This window comes from Arachis hypogaea, chromosome 8, assembly GCF_003086295.3.
Source record: "Arachis hypogaea cultivar Tifrunner chromosome 8, arahy.Tifrunner.gnm2.J5K5, whole genome shotgun sequence".
Taxonomy (NCBI): domain Eukaryota; kingdom Viridiplantae; phylum Streptophyta; class Magnoliopsida; order Fabales; family Fabaceae; genus Arachis; species Arachis hypogaea.
Window position 1 is genome coordinate 26,438,076 of NC_092043.1, and position 14,695 is coordinate 26,452,770.

The 14,695-nt window shown below is 34.6% G+C and overlaps 1 protein-coding gene across 1 annotated transcript; it reads right to left on the reverse strand.

The window, feature by feature from the left end:
- Positions 1–1,839: 1,839 nt before the first annotated feature.
- Positions 1,840–4,407, reverse strand: LOC112706629 (uncharacterized). Its single transcript, XM_025758029.3, has 4 exons — positions 3,590–4,407; positions 2,962–3,245; positions 2,640–2,867; positions 1,840–2,557 (listed from the first exon to the last, which is right to left on the reverse strand). The coding sequence occupies exons 1-4, from the start codon at positions 4,020–4,022 to the stop codon at positions 2,099–2,101; spliced, it is 1,404 nt and encodes a 467-aa protein (XP_025613814.1). The 5' UTR covers positions 4,023–4,407; the 3' UTR covers positions 1,840–2,098.
- Between the last annotated feature and the right edge of the window lie 10,288 nt (positions 4,408–14,695).

A 14,695-nucleotide genomic window follows, 5' to 3' on the forward strand; every position in this document is an offset into this window, starting at 1 on the left:
CTGTAATTTCTTAAGGTAAAGGGCAGAATGAGAGAGCTCAAGTGAAAAGTCTAAGAGTGATATACTTGAATGAAAAGCCTAGAGTGATTTCAGATTTCTTTAGGTTGATTCTGTATCTTGTATCTTGTTCCTGTGAGGTACCCCTTTCTTAGTTGGGTGAGCACTAAGAGTGAAAGAGTTAGGTATTAGCATAGCCAAGTCAAGTTAGAATAGAACTTGAGAGTGAAAGGATTGTGTCAATCCTGTGAAATTGGTGTATGTAATACTTTAACTATACTGGAAATTCCACCACTGTTGTGGTGGAAACTGGATGGAGGTTGCATTGCACAAGGCAACTGAACCAGGATACATGATGGTGTCAGCTTCTCTCTTTCCTGCTCTGTTCTGTTTTCTGATATTCATAAGACAAAATGAAATTGTCTCATAAATTTTTTTCTGCTGAGTTCAAACAGATTCAGACTGAAAATTTGTTTTAAAGGGTTATTTAATTAAAGTAAAAGAAGCTCATAGATTCAACCCCCCCTTCTCTAAGCCTTCTACAACCTTCACACCATTATGCCTTTCTCTTGTCCTAAATAGCAAACATCATCAACTCAAACAACAATAATCACAAAAGGGAGACAAATGGGCCATAAAAGATAAGAGTGAGGCAGAAAGAGACACAGAGAAGACAAGAGAAAAGCGTAGACGGCGAGCAGGTCGAGTGATGTCATGGACGAAATCCAGCAAAAAAGCTCCTCGGGACAACATCGTTTCTCTTTGGTAGGAGTTGTGGTGGTCAAAAAACAGAACACAACGAAACTTCAGGCGGAGATCGATGTAGCAAAGGGGAAGAAGGCAATGCAAAAGAAACATGACGAGACCCAGGACAATAGTAAAATTGTGAGGTCAGAGTGGAAGAGGAGATAGCAACGGCAGTCGGCAAGCTTTAAACATTATCACAACACCTCACTATCAACTAAGGAGCAGCGCCTAAGTTCATTTGAAGCCGAAGGATGTGATACTGGGTTGCAACTAAGGTCCTATCTGATTGGGTGCATTTCCAAGGTTAGGTCATTGTTGACTTGATCCATTAGTTTTTTTTTTAACAAATACAAAACAACATCGTTTCAATACAAGCGTGGCAAACGATTGATGGAAAGTGTTTCAGGGACGATCAGTGTTAAGTTTAGGGATATATTTGGGATCATTTTAAGTTTAGAGACAAATTCAAAACTCAATTGCAAGTTCAGGAACCACTTTAAAATTTATTTCGTTTTTTTTTTACAAAAAAATAATATTAATAAAACATTGATTTATGAAAAACTTAAAGCAAACAAATAAAATGATTAAAATCTAGAAAACACTTATATACTTTTAAGAACTTTACCCGTTTCATCTTAATAGTGAATGGGGTTTTCCATATCAAGAACTTTACCCGTTTCATCTTAATAGTGAATGGGTTTTCATATCAAGTTCTGAAATGTCATTATTCTTTGGATGTAATAAGTATGTATAATATACTTTGCATAAAGCAAATTAGCTATTGTGACCATTTTTTGAAATTTTGTATGTGATAAAAAAATATTTTTAAAATTTAAAAATAAATTTTATCATTCTACTATCAGACCGACTATATTTTATAGTACAGAATGTTGGGCACTCAAAAGAGAGCACGAACATAAATATAGCAGAGATGAAAATGTTGAGATAGATGAGTGGTTATACATGATTGGATAAAATAAGGAACGAAGATATAAGAGAAAAAGTTGGAATAGTACCTATTGTAAAAAAGATAGTAAAATCACGTTTCAGATAGTTTGGACATATGAAAAAAAGACCGACAAAATACCTACCTAATAGGACAATACTTTGTTGTTATTGTTTTGTTTGACCGTTTCTTGAAATTTTGTGAACAACAGAACAAGCAAATGAAACAAAAGAAACTAGTACATCCTTGAATCTCTGAATTCTAAAGCAATGTATCTTATGTGTATGTACATTGTGCAATAACAAACAACAATTAAAGCCCTTGTTAGAAACTCTTCTTGCAAGGTTAAAAGGGATACAAAAGCAAACAAAAATTCAAGGGGTGTGTGTAGTACATCGTTAATCATATTCATACCCAGTTACTGGATAAGGAGAAGTCATGAAATCTAAAAGAAAGTTCCCCGGCTGTGTCTCTGGCGAGGCGGGGCGAACCAACAGGGGTGATATCACTTGAATCAGATTCATTGGGAGGCAATGGAAGAGGATGGTGTGTAGGAGGAGACAAGAGCCTGAATCGATTGCTCCCTCCGCTTGAAGAAGCCATCGCTCGGTCCCAAAGGAAGACATGAAGAAGGATTGGAACTCTGGTGTGTCGGTGTAAGGACAGCTTCTGGCTTAGCGAAACTGTGTCGAAACATCGAATGGCACCGGTTGAAGAGACCATCCACGGAAGCACTTTTTGATTTGAAACTCTTGAGATAATCAACAATCTACAAGTATCTGTTGCTAGTTTATAGAGATTGCTTAGCACTGACCTTGTTGCAGGCACGTTTTCTTGATTAGTAACCGATGAAACAAATATAAATCCCTGTAACATTATAAACAAAAACTATTAGCTAAAGCCTTAAGCATGCTTATAGATTATTTATAGAATAAGCTAAGATAGAAACCTCTTCTGTACGACTAATTGCAAAACCAAGCTTTGAATCATCCTCTTTTAGTTTTATCTCAATAGAGAACTCTCCTCCAATTGGAGCATACCAGAGGCGAACGGCACGAACAACGCCGATGTCTATTCCGTGGTAATCCTCAAAGCCATAGAGGCTTGCATTTGCTAAGTTAGATAAGTCAGATAATGATCCTGCATTCACAGTGGAAGAAGCTGTCTCTCCAGATATCTGTCACACAAGAAAGAAAAAAAGAAAGGTGAATTCTAAGTAACATTATGGTATAACATAATTTTGGAGGGAATGGTAACCGATTAACCGCTACCTTAGTAAGAAGGGACTCAGTTTGAATGTTCATGAAGACAATGGGGACTCCAGAAGCTTGAGCTGCATTAAGCCAGGCATTTGCTCTGGCCAGGGTGTCATCGAGATCATTGTAACGAGAAGATACTCTATCTGAAGCCTTTGGAAGGAGTAACATGGAAAGAAAGTTGCTGGAATTTGGGACTGATAGCATTTCTTGCATCCTCCTTTCCCATGGAAAGGAAACAAACCCATCCTGTAGCTTTGTTCTCGTAAGTGCATTTACCATCCTAGTCGATCTAGAAGCTTTAAACGTTCAAATTGAAAACAATACAAAATAGTTAAACATGTTGAATCATCTTTTGACTTAACAAAAGCAAAGTCACGGGGTCTGCGCAACACGTGCAATGCATGAATGATGAATTCAACAAAATTTGGTGCATCACTTTTTAGGTAAAATTTGATTAAATTATAATCTAATATATTATTTTCCAATGAAAATAACTTGACTAAATAATGACCTAATTAAATATAGAAGTAGAAGTACATTGGCGATGGCGGTGCGTAAATTGCTTGCTTGAATAAAGTGAACCAAAATTAAAACATAATTACGTAACTTACCCTAAAAGTCAAAAGAAAAGAGAAGGTACCTTGAAGGTCGAAGCATTCAGCTTCGGTTCGATCCACGAAGCCGACGACGTAATTGGGATCGGCGATGGAGCGAAGGACGAAGTTCTTCTTAGAAGCAGAGTCACTTGGAACGATGCAAGCCTGAAGCTCGGAGAATTCGTCGGGTCCTCGCCTGACCCGAACCACTATGGAGGTGTCCTTCTTCTTGTACGAGTCCTGAAGGATCTTATTGACGCCACTCTTTCCGTTCTTGAACGGTGACTTGAACCGGACCAAGGAACTCACGGATCCTCCGATTCGGATCTCCTCGACGATATCGCCGGTTTGAAGCATGTCGCCGGTCCACTCGTCGGCTTTAGAGCTTCCTTTGATGCAATCTATGGACAATACTTTCGGGTCTCGTGTCGGTGAATCGGAGCTGCTCTGTGCTGTTGATGCCTTGTCCATGGTCATGTTAGTTTTAACTAACCACTCAAACAGAAATTGAATTGCGTTTGTGTTAATTATGTTTGATTAGCCAGGGTTTCGTTGGTTAATCACTTCACTAATAAGTAATAACAAGTTTTGGTGAAGAGGAATGGAAAGAGATAAGTAGTAGAAGCTTAGGTATGGAACCGCTTCGCTTCAACTATAAAAGGAGATTCATGAAGGAGGAGCATTTAATGCGAAAGTCAAAGAATCTATCGGGTTAAATGGGAAACTAGTTTCTGGATTATTTTCGTTTTATATTAAAATGATTGGAAAAATAAAAAGAAGAAAAATAAATTAGTCCAACACGTATCCACTATCCACAAGCAATACATATAAACCTTCTAATTTGTGGAAAAGTATAAGATCCAAGTCCAAGAGACCATGATGGAAATTTTATATGTAGACTTAGACCGGCTTCTTCTTAAGTTCTTATATTCTATGCATTGTTATTTTTATATCTGTTTTAGATTTTGTACTAATGAAATAATACAGGAGAAAAGATTCCCTGTATTTTCGTGCATGTATAATATTAGTATCAATGCAAGTTGTTAAAGTAGTTGGTTTTTGCTTCACACTTCATTTTAGTTCTAAAATATAAGTTTCCTACAATCATTTGTGACGATTACAGACTTATGTTCACTTGTTAAGTGAAGCATTGCTATGTTATTAGCGACGGTTTCGTACATAGTTATCAATTTGGCCTGACCTGCTCCGTCAGATAAAAAATTCAATCATCTAATTATTAATTCGTGTTAGATCATTGTTTAAATGGATCTAGTAATTAATCCAATTAAATTTTAATCAAATCTGATAAAAATAAATTAAATTCGACTAAAACCGGTTAAAACTAACTCGGTCAAATTCGATAAAATTCCGTTAAACTAAAAAGTATTATTTTCTATACATAATATTTTTTTATCAAATATATTGCATAAATAAAATAAAATTATATTTATAATTTTTTTATTAATTATAATATATTTTTTATTTCTATGATTATTATTTTATTTTTTATAAATATTTAAAAAAATAATAATTAATATAATACAAAATAAAACTAAAAAATATTTATTATAAAAATAAAAAATTAAATTAAATTTTATATAATTATTTAATTATAATAAAATTAATTAATTTAATCTGTGATCTACATTAAACTAATGAATTAGTAACCTAATAATTTGACCAGTTCGAGTCTGATATCACCCCGCCTGAGTGAGAAATTCCTAGGTTTTATTTGTATTTTAATTAATTAATTGTCTTTTACATTAGTTATTAGTAATATAGGTTCTTATTATGAGAGTATCTCGAACACTGAGAAAGGTTGAAGGTTTAAAACCGCAATGAAACTATACGAGTGTGTTTTTTTTTACCTAAACGCGTTGTAATCTTTTATGCGTTTGTTTTCTTAGTCAAATGAGTTTTAGTTATTTGTTTTTAACTTCTTAATTAAAGTGTGTAATGTGCTCCATGCTTTACTAATTCAACAAACCAATTTTGGTTTATTATTTACACTGTAGGCATAAAGTGTTAGTTTTAGTTAATAATAGCGTGTATATATATAAGACGGAATTTTTTTAATGAAGTACTAGTTAGTCTTATTCGCATTCTTTACTGTAAATGTATGTGAAATGCTAAATCTTCTTTCTTTTACACGTTTGTACACCTAGACATGAGATTAGCTACCATTATGTTATGTTAGGTGTATATTAAAATTAGCTACTAAAATTAATTATTAATATAATATATATTAATATATAAATATACATTAAAAATAAATTAAATTATACATATAATGACTAATTTTGATGTACGAATAATATTTTTGAATTAGCTTTTACAAAGTGCCTTCATAAAAATAAAATGATTTAGTAAGTTCTCATCATTTGTATATTTATAATTAAATAGTATTCAACTTATAAGAAGTTTGACATTCAAATCTTTTTATACGCTTTAGATGAAACGTTTGTTAGAAGTAACATCTCATATGATAGTTGAGGAATTTATTTAAAATTACAATTATTGATGTGATATTATTTAAATAAATTTGTACAGATTAGGTACTAGATATTGGCATATTGGAAAAATTAACATTAATTTGTGTGTTCCTTTTGTAGACATATTATGTCGTAAGAGAAATTTTACTTCTGCTCGGTGTTTTATGCCAGAATCAACGTCTATGGAGCAGTAACTGTTGAGATTGAGAGTGAACTAGGGATTCAACAAATATAGTAACCTAATTTTGTCCATTAAATTCATAATAAACGAGATAATATATAATATATCAAGTTATCAATTTAACATGTATACTGATATAATAATATTAATAGAAACTCAATGCATGTAAATCAGAGTAATTTTCTAATAGATATTACTATATGAAAAAGTTAATGTAACACGTTAACATTTACTAATTTGTTAAGGCTGTGTTTGTTTTTAAAATAGATAAAATAAGAGATTTAAAATAAGATATAAAGAATAGAAATACAAATTTTTGTGTTTTTGAATTATGTTTAATGATAAACTAGAACAAATTATGAAAATTTAATTTATTCTCATTTTTTTCATTTAAAAAATTTGAGACGAAAAATATAATAATAAAAATATAATTATAAAAATTAACAAAAATAATAAAAAAATGAAAATTAAGTTGTGTCTTTTATTAGTATCTTTGGTAGCGTTTGTTTTGAGGTACTGAGACAGAGATTGAGAGACTGAGATTCAGTATTGTGTTTGTTAGTTCAGAGACTAGTACTAAAATTTCTGTCTCTATTTCTACAATTTCAGTATTTCAGTATCTCCAAAAAGTAGGGACACAGGGGACTGAAATTTTTAAAGATGAAGACTGAAACTTTAATAACATTTTATACCTAAAATACTTTCATTTTAATTAATTAATTTCAATTTTACCCTTTATGCAAATTAAATTAGAGTTTTATTCTTATTTCAATTCCTGTCTCCTATTTTGCACCAAAGAAAATATTGAAATTTATTTCAATCCCTGTTTCTTAGTCTTTGTCTCTCAGTCTCAGTCTTTCTGTCTCTGTCTCTCTACCAAACGCTACCTTTGTGTCCTTCATGTTATGATGGACACAAAATACACTAATTTAATGTCTCTTAACACATTATCTTTGTCTATATTTTTTTTGTCAAACATAATTTTGTGTCTCTATGTCCCTATTTTAATGTCCTGTTTCTATAAATAAATACAGTCTAATAGACAAATGATTTATCATAATGACGAGTTTGCACGTGGTTAAATTGATATTAATAAAGTTGTATAGATTTAAGTTTAACTACCATTATCTGGAAAAATCGGTTGAGTTCATTGGTGATCCTAGACCTTTATTTTATATCAAATAGCTTTGGGATAATAACAGATCAAGTAAAACGAGAAAAAAGTCATCCAACAATTTAGATGAGACAAATTGTGAAATATAGGTTTTCTAGAATGAACTGAATAAATAGAATTATGCGATGCTATATTGTCATGTTGTGGGTGGGGTATGGTAAGAATGTAAGATATTTTGATGATGATCATGTTGCATTTTTAGTCTTCCACTGATAGCTTTTCAAAGAAAAAGCGTGGACAATAATGAAGAAATTAAAGACAATAAAATTAATTAACTTCAAAGTTGGAGCTGCAATTCTAGAACCAAATGTACGAACTTGACGAAGACCTTAAAAAGCAATTCCGAAAATTGGGTGGGCCCTATAAACATTAGCTTTTGAAAATTCATTCCCCTGCTTATTGTTAAATACATTTTATTTTGAAATGGAAAAGGAAAATAATTGTATAGCTGCTTGTGGTCGTTGAGCTTAGTAACTTAGTTTACCTATCTTTGGACGGATGTTTGTCACTTTGTCTTTGGCTCCAAATTTTATTTCAGTTTTCTTTAGAAAATTGCATGAATGTTTGTGTTTTCCGGCCAAAGCTTCAGCCTTGGTCTCAGATCAGACTCTCAGCCAGCTAGAAGGACAAAAACGTGTACATACCTGACTTGAGTTTCTCGGACTCGACTCGAATATTTTAATATTTTAGATCAAGGTAGGTACGAGAATAGTTTGCTGTCTGCTGATCGCAATTAATGCGCAGCCCTCATTTCCTATATTCCACATCTGTGCTTCTTCTAAATTTATACATTGCATTACGTTTTGACTTGTAAAGTAAAATCACTAGAGTGTGAAACTAATCATGTTATGGATGGTATGGTTACAATTGTGGTAGAAAAATACAGGAGAAATAAATATTTACCGTAGTAAAAACTGCTCAAAACAAAACTTTTTTTTATGTTTTTGTACCGTTTTATTGGAAATAGGAAGGTCAAGGAAGAGGATGACTATGTGTGTGTTTAAATTCCAGTTTACAAATGAAAATTTGTATAAAATTGATTGTGTAAAATTGATTTTGATCAAAAGTGAGTTGGTATTAACCTGATTTATGTTTGGTAATATTATAGTAAATTAAATATTATTTGGATTACATTATTTAAAATTACTTTTAGATGAAAAATTACAGAAAATGACATGAATTTAAATAATTATTTTATGTTATTTTATAATTTTATTTTAAATATTTAAATATTTAAATAAATTTTAATATAAAAAATAATAAACATATGAATATGAAGGACATAATTGGTATATAGAACATAAAATTCAATTTAATGTGAAAAGATCAAAATTTTTATCTTTTGGTAAACCAGAGTTGAAGATAGAAATCACTTCTGCGTTTACAGGATAAAAATATTGTCAAACATGAAGATGAAGCGTTCAAAAAACTCAAACGGACTTCTCTCTTCTCCAACGCAAATCCAAACATACCCTAATTAATTTGTTGACCATTGAAAAACATGATAGAGATGGTGATAGATAGGACTTCGGAGGCTAGAGGAGGCTCTTCACTTTCACGTTTACTTTTACCTTCGTCTTCATACACAACACAAGTTTTTTTAATATGAATTTAACTGTCCCTAAAAGAGATAAAGGAAGTTAACTTATTGTTAAGATTACTAATAATTTGTTAGTAAGTTTGTTATTCTAATTCAGTTTTTATCCATTTATTTCTAACACACTTCTAGAACTTTACTCTTTTTTTATTCTCTCTTTTTCTTTCTCTCTAGTCGGATACCTATATGATATCAGAGCTTTCTCTCTCCCATAGCTTCCGCAACAATGTCTTTGGAAACATTCCCCGCATCTCAAATTACAGAAAAAATTAGGCAATTAAAGAACAAATTAGTTAATACGAAGAAAGAAGGATCAGTTTCAGATTATTTGCTTGAAATCAAGAAAATAGTTGATTCATTAGTATCTGTTGGAGTTGCAATTAGTGATGCTAATCATATTGAAGCTGTGTTGAATGGTTTACTCAAGGAGTATACCTCTTTTATCACAACAATCACGGCAAGATCCAAGTCAGTGTCCATAGAAAAATTAGAAGCTTTGCTGATAGCACATGAGGAGTTGTTAGAAAAGTGCAAGTACACCTGGCTTACACTCAATCAAACTTCTATCACTCAAGAGGTGATTTTCGTGAAAGAAAAGGTATCTTTTATGGCAGAAATGGTACAAAATTTATGAGAGGAACAAGAACGGCATAGTCTCAATTTCAAAATTACGAAAGAGGTGGTCCTAGACCATCGCAATGCCAAGTTTGCTACAAACTTGGGCACACGACTCTTAGTTGTTGGTACAGGTATAATGGCTATGGTAATGGAAGAGCGTAAATTTGTCATATACAAATGTCTTGGTTTAGAATGATGCTGAATTCGCTACTCCAACAACGCTGCAAGATCCAGATTGGTTTCCAGATTCAAGAGCCACGCACCACATGATTGCCGATGCTCACAACTTTGAAAAGAGTCACCATCGGCAATGGTTCAGGTTTGCCAATTAGTCATATTGGAAGTTCAATTTTCATTTCAGATCTAAATAGAAAACAATTCTTACTTAGCAATTTACTGCTAGTTCCAAAAATTTCAAATATGTTAAAGTGCCTATCATTTTGGAAAAGATAATAGGGTATTTTTTGAATTTTATAATGATCATTGTGTTGTCAAATGCAATGTTTTCAATGAAGTCATACTTTAATGAACAGTTGATAAAGGAGATGATGTTGTTACTGCCTTACTATCTTTAGTACCTGTATCAAGAAATAACGACTACTTGTTATGGCATGTTAGTCTTGGGCATCCATCAGTTTTGCTAGTTAGTCAAGTTCTTAAGTCATGTCATATTTCTTTTAAATCAATAAATTGTGTGTTCTTCTTATTGTATTGGAAAGGCACATCAATTTCCTTTCCCTTAATCTGATTATCTGGATTCTTGTTGTATTGTTTCAATCAATAAGTATAAATATTATGTTTATTTCATTGATGCTTTCTCACATTTCACTTGGATTTATCTGCTGTCTTCTAAATCAGATCAGATCTACATTTGAAAATTTTCAATCTATGGCTGAATTGCAACTTGAAACTAAGATTAAATGTGTGCAAAGTAATAACGCTAAAGAATATGTTAGTTTGACTAAGTTTGTATAGAATACAGGTATTATGTAGAGGTTTTTCTGCCCATATGAACACCAACAAAATGGTGCTGTATAAATACATACACATTTTAGAGACTGGGTTGACATTATTAGCAGCTGCGTCTAGGCCAAAAATATTCTGGGAGATGCCTTTATGACTGTTGTCAGGTTGATAAATTCTCTACCAACTACAATACTAACAACATTACACCTTATGAAAGATTGTTCAACTCCAAGCCTGATTACCTGTCTTTTAAAAGTTTTAGATGTCTGTGCTTTTTTTATACTAGGCCCTACAAATTTTATAAAATTAATGATCGATCTGAACACTGTGTATTTCTTAGATATGGAGTGCAACACAAAGGCTAGCTGAAAAAATTATCCTCAACAATCATTACAAATTCATCCACACTACACTTACACACGTAAGTAGAAATATATGATTTTCCTTCTCAATAAGTCATTCTATAAAATCAAATTGACTCCAAAACAAAAAAATATTTACTTTCATTCTTGCTCTGTGAAAAAATATTTCTTGTTTTTACTAGAAATACTAACCTCCATCAGCATTTTCACATAAAGTTTCAAGTACTGACCTTCCACCATTATTTTTACGCAATATTCCATCTGCTAAAAATATTGGCCCTCCACCACCATTTTAAAACAATATTCCATCTGAACTACCTCTTGTATATATTCTTTTTAGTTAATTTTTTTAATCATTTTATCACTCTATTTTTATTATTAAATTTGTATTTAATATTGTGTATGGTATGAAATATCAGTTTTAATTTTATTTTTTCTACGTATAATTTTATTTTTATATAGCTTGCTATTATTTTTATAATTAGTTATAGCAAGTTCTTGACTTCAGTAAAAGAGAAGGGAGTTCTAATAGGAGTAAAAAAAAAACAGCAATAAAATATACATTGACATACATTTCATATTTATTTTTTTATTTTTACCTACCATATCATACACAATAAAATAGCAAACACTAACTACACAATAATTTCTTTGACATTGTCATCAAGATTATTGTGAATTAAAATTTTATTACTATTCACTACATACAAAAATACCGTTATGGGTGAAGGTGAAGTAGAAGAACCGGTTTCTAATGATATTATATAGGAAGAACCAATTATCTATAAAATGGAACTAATAAGAGAGCAAATAAAAAATCAGTTGCCTAAATAATCTTAGTGATTAGGTTATGTAAAATTAACATTCAATATTGAAAAGTATTTATTAACATCATTATTTTAATATCTATTTTTGTTCATACCCTGACCCAATGATAAAGGCTCAGGTCCAAATAAAAGGCCTAATCCGAAGAATTGAGCCTTGCTAAGCGCCGACCTTCATATTAAGAAGTCTACGACTTACTCTAAAAAAGTCGGACAAGAGATTAGCTGGCAGATAAACACTCATTCAAATGAGTAACCGCCCCTAAAATCTCTCTAACCGCTTCATCAAGCCATATCTTAACCTCCCTAAGATAGAGGGACAATTAACACCCAAAAGATACGGCACTACTCCAACGGTGGTTATTGGCTCACCACTATAAATACACTGACACCCCTCAGGTATCTCTAAGCCCAATACTCTCTAGACCTGCTAACACCCTTGCTTACTTAGGCATCGGAGTGTCTTTGCAGGTACCACCCCCCATTTACTCCCGTGCACAAGTCGGAAGGAGGCTCCAGCGAACGAACCTACTCGAAAGCCACCCTCTGCAGATAATTGGGCCAACTAGCGCCATCTATCCTATTAATCTCCGGTTACCCACCGTAACATTGGCGCCGTTGCTGGGGACCCGAGAGATCATCCATCGATGGCGGACAGATCCCACGAAGAAGGCCATGTGGAGACAGATTCTGAACAAGAGAATCTGGACACAGGCAATAATGATGTGGATTTCACCCTCCACCAGGAAATCGATAACCAACATAGGGAAGGCACCTCCGGAGTAAAAAATCCAAAGGTAAGGTCCTCAGAAGGGCGCGAGTCAGAAAAAGAAGGACCGCCCCATGTAACTGAACTCATGGGATTAGTCCACAGCCGCCTGGAGCAATTAGAGCAGGAGCGAGAGCGGCAAAAGGAAACTGAAAAGAACCTAAAAGAGGAGATGGAACGACGAAAAGAGTTAGAAAGAAAACTCTTAAAGCTGGAATCCTCCCTCAAGAGTCGCAACTCCCATGACGAACAAGAAGAGCCGCTCTTAGGTGAAGAGGATCCTTTCAGCGAGGACATAATGACGGCAAAAGTTCCGAGAAACTTCAAAAGCCCTGATATGGACCTCTACGATGGAACCACGGATCCAAAGCATCATCTAAGCAACTTCAAAAGTCGGATGTACCTAGCTGATGCTTCCGACGCTACGCGATGCAAAGCCTTCCCGACCACTTTATCGAAAGCAGTGATGAAGTGGTTCGATAGCCTTCCCCCGAGGTCGGTTACTAGCTTTGAAGACCTCTCAAGAAAGTTTTTGATGAGGTTCTCAATGCAGAAAGACAAAGTGAAACATGCACCGAGCCTCCTGGGAATAAAACAGGAGGTCGGAGAATCTTTACGAGCCTATATGGAAAGGTTCAACAAAGCATGTTTGGAGATTCAAGACCTGCCCACAGAGGCAGTCATAATGGGACTAGTCAATGGACTTAGAGAAGGACCCTTCTCGCAGTCCATATCTAAAAGACATCCCGTTTCTTTAAGTGATGTACAGGAAAGAGCTGAAAAGTACATCAATATGGAGGAAAATGCCAAGTTAAGAGACCTGAGTTGGCGACCTGGACCCCCTCCCTCAACAAAAGAGAGGGAGAGGGAAACCAAGAAAAAGGAAGAACTCGGTCTCGAAAGGCCAAGAAAATATCACTCTTATACCCCTCTGAAAGTCTCCATAGTGGATGTATACAGAGAGATTTGCAACACTGAGAGACTGCCACCTCCTAGACCCATTAAAAATAAAAAAAGGGGAAGCCGCATCGATTACTGCGAGTACCATAAAATATATGGTCACTCCACAAACGACTGCTACGACCTCAAGAATGTGATAGAAAAGCTGGCTAGAGAAGGTCGGCTTGATAGATATCTCATAGAAAGGTCGGACAGTCATGGAAAGAGAAAGCGAGATGATATGGATAGAAGAGACCCACCACCGCAGACTCCAGAGAGGCATATCCATATGATCTCAGGAGGGTTTGCGGGAGGGGGACTTACCAAATCCTCTCGCAAAAGACATCTCAAAAGAGTCTACCAGGTTGGGGAGGAGACACCCGACCTTCCCACCATTTCATTCACAAAAGAAGATGGGCAAGGAATAATCCCTGGACACGATGATCCAGTGGTAATAACTATGATCCTAGCAAATGCCCATCTCCACAGAACCCTAGTAGACCAAGGAAGCTCGGCAGACATTTTCTTCAAGCCTGCTTTCGACAAGCTAGGGTTAGATGAGAAAGAGTTAAGAGCCTATCCCGACACCCTATACGGATTAGGGGACACGCCAATAAAACCACTAGGATTTTTGCCCCTTCACACCACTTTTGGAAAAGGGGAAAAATCAAAGACTCTGAGCATAGACTTCATAGTCGTTGACGTGGGGTCAACATATAATGCTTTAATCGGCAGAGCTACCCTTAATCGGCTCGGAGCTGTGGTATCCACTCCCCACCTCTGCATGAAATTCCCGACCTCAGCGGGGATAGCAACGGTAAGGGGAGACCAAAAACTGGCAAAAAAATGCTACAATGAAAGCCTAAATCTGAGAGGAAAGAACAGAAAAGTTCACACAATAGAGTTCGGCGGCGCAAGGGCCAGAAAAGAGTTGCGACCACAACCGGGAGGAAAAACTGAGGAGATACAGGTCGGTAAAGAGGAAGGGAAAAACACTTATATAGGAGCCAACCTAGAGGAAACTCTAAAACAAGGGTTGGCTAAACTCCTAAGAGATAATTCCGACCTCTTCGCCTGGAAGGCCTCTGACATGCCTGGGATTGACCCCGAGCTCATGTCCCACAAGCTCTCGATTTATCCAGGGTCCCGACCTGTACAACAAAGAAGACGCAAGCTCGGCCCAGAACGAGCCCTAATAGTAGAAGAGCAAGTACAGGCGCTCCTGGAA